The sequence below is a fragment of the Stegastes partitus genome, unplaced genomic scaffold, assembly GCF_000690725.1.
Source record: "Stegastes partitus isolate 25-593 unplaced genomic scaffold, Stegastes_partitus-1.0.2 Scaffold2547, whole genome shotgun sequence".
NCBI lineage: Eukaryota > Metazoa > Chordata > Actinopteri > Pomacentridae > Stegastes > Stegastes partitus.
The window spans coordinates 20,305-20,990 of NW_007580278.1; the positions used below are offsets into that span (position 1 = coordinate 20,305).

General features: G+C 45.3%; 1 protein-coding gene across 6 annotated transcripts in view; it reads left to right on the forward strand.

Annotated features, from left to right (window-relative positions):
- LOC103375318 (mucin-2-like) overlaps positions 1 to 686 on the forward strand; it is a 25,255-nt gene that overhangs the window by 13,147 nt on the left and 11,422 nt on the right. For 2 of the 6 annotated variants that reach the window (XM_008305551.1, XM_008305554.1), the window contains exon 31: positions 1 to 588. This exon ends at the window's left edge or, in 1 of these variants, runs on beyond it. In XM_008305551.1, coding sequence (XP_008303773.1) covers positions 1 to 588 — 588 coding nt within the window. The remainder of the gene's footprint in view (positions 589 to 686) is intronic. The other 4 variants (XM_008305552.1, XM_008305553.1, XM_008305555.1 and 1 more) reach the window with 4 other exon arrangements.

The window sequence follows — 686 nt, forward strand, 5'->3', positions numbered from 1 at the left end:
ACAGAAAAGCCCTCTGGAACTACAGCAGCAACAACCACGGCAGAAGCTGTCACAACAACCACAATCACAGAAAAACCCATTGTCACAACAGGCCTTGAGTCAACAACAGTGACAGGAAAGCCCTCTGGAACTACAGCAGCAACAACCATGGAAGAAGCTGTCACAACAACCACAACCACGGAAAAACCCATTGTCACAACAGCCCTTGAATCAACAACAGAAACACCTCCTGTAACAACAGAAGCAACCACCACCACAGTAATAGAAAAACCCAGCACAACAGCAACTGTGGGAAAACCTACCACAACAACCTCAGAAGTTGTTACAAATACTGTACAATACAGTACTACAGTAGGACCACCAACAAAACCAGTTGTTGAGGTTACAACTACAAGAGTGACAGAAAAGTCCTCTGAAACAACAGCAACAACAACCCCAGCAGAAGCTGTCACAACAACCACAATAACGGAAAAACCCATTGTCACAACAGCTCTTGGGTCAACAACAGTAACAGAAAAACCCTCTGGAACAACAGCAGCAACAACCACGGCAGAAGCTGTCACAACAACCACAACCACAGAGAAACCCATTGTCACAACAATGTTTGTATCCACAAGAGTGACAGAAAAGCCCTCTGGAACTACAGCAGCAACAACCATGGGAGAAGCTGTCACAACAACCACAAT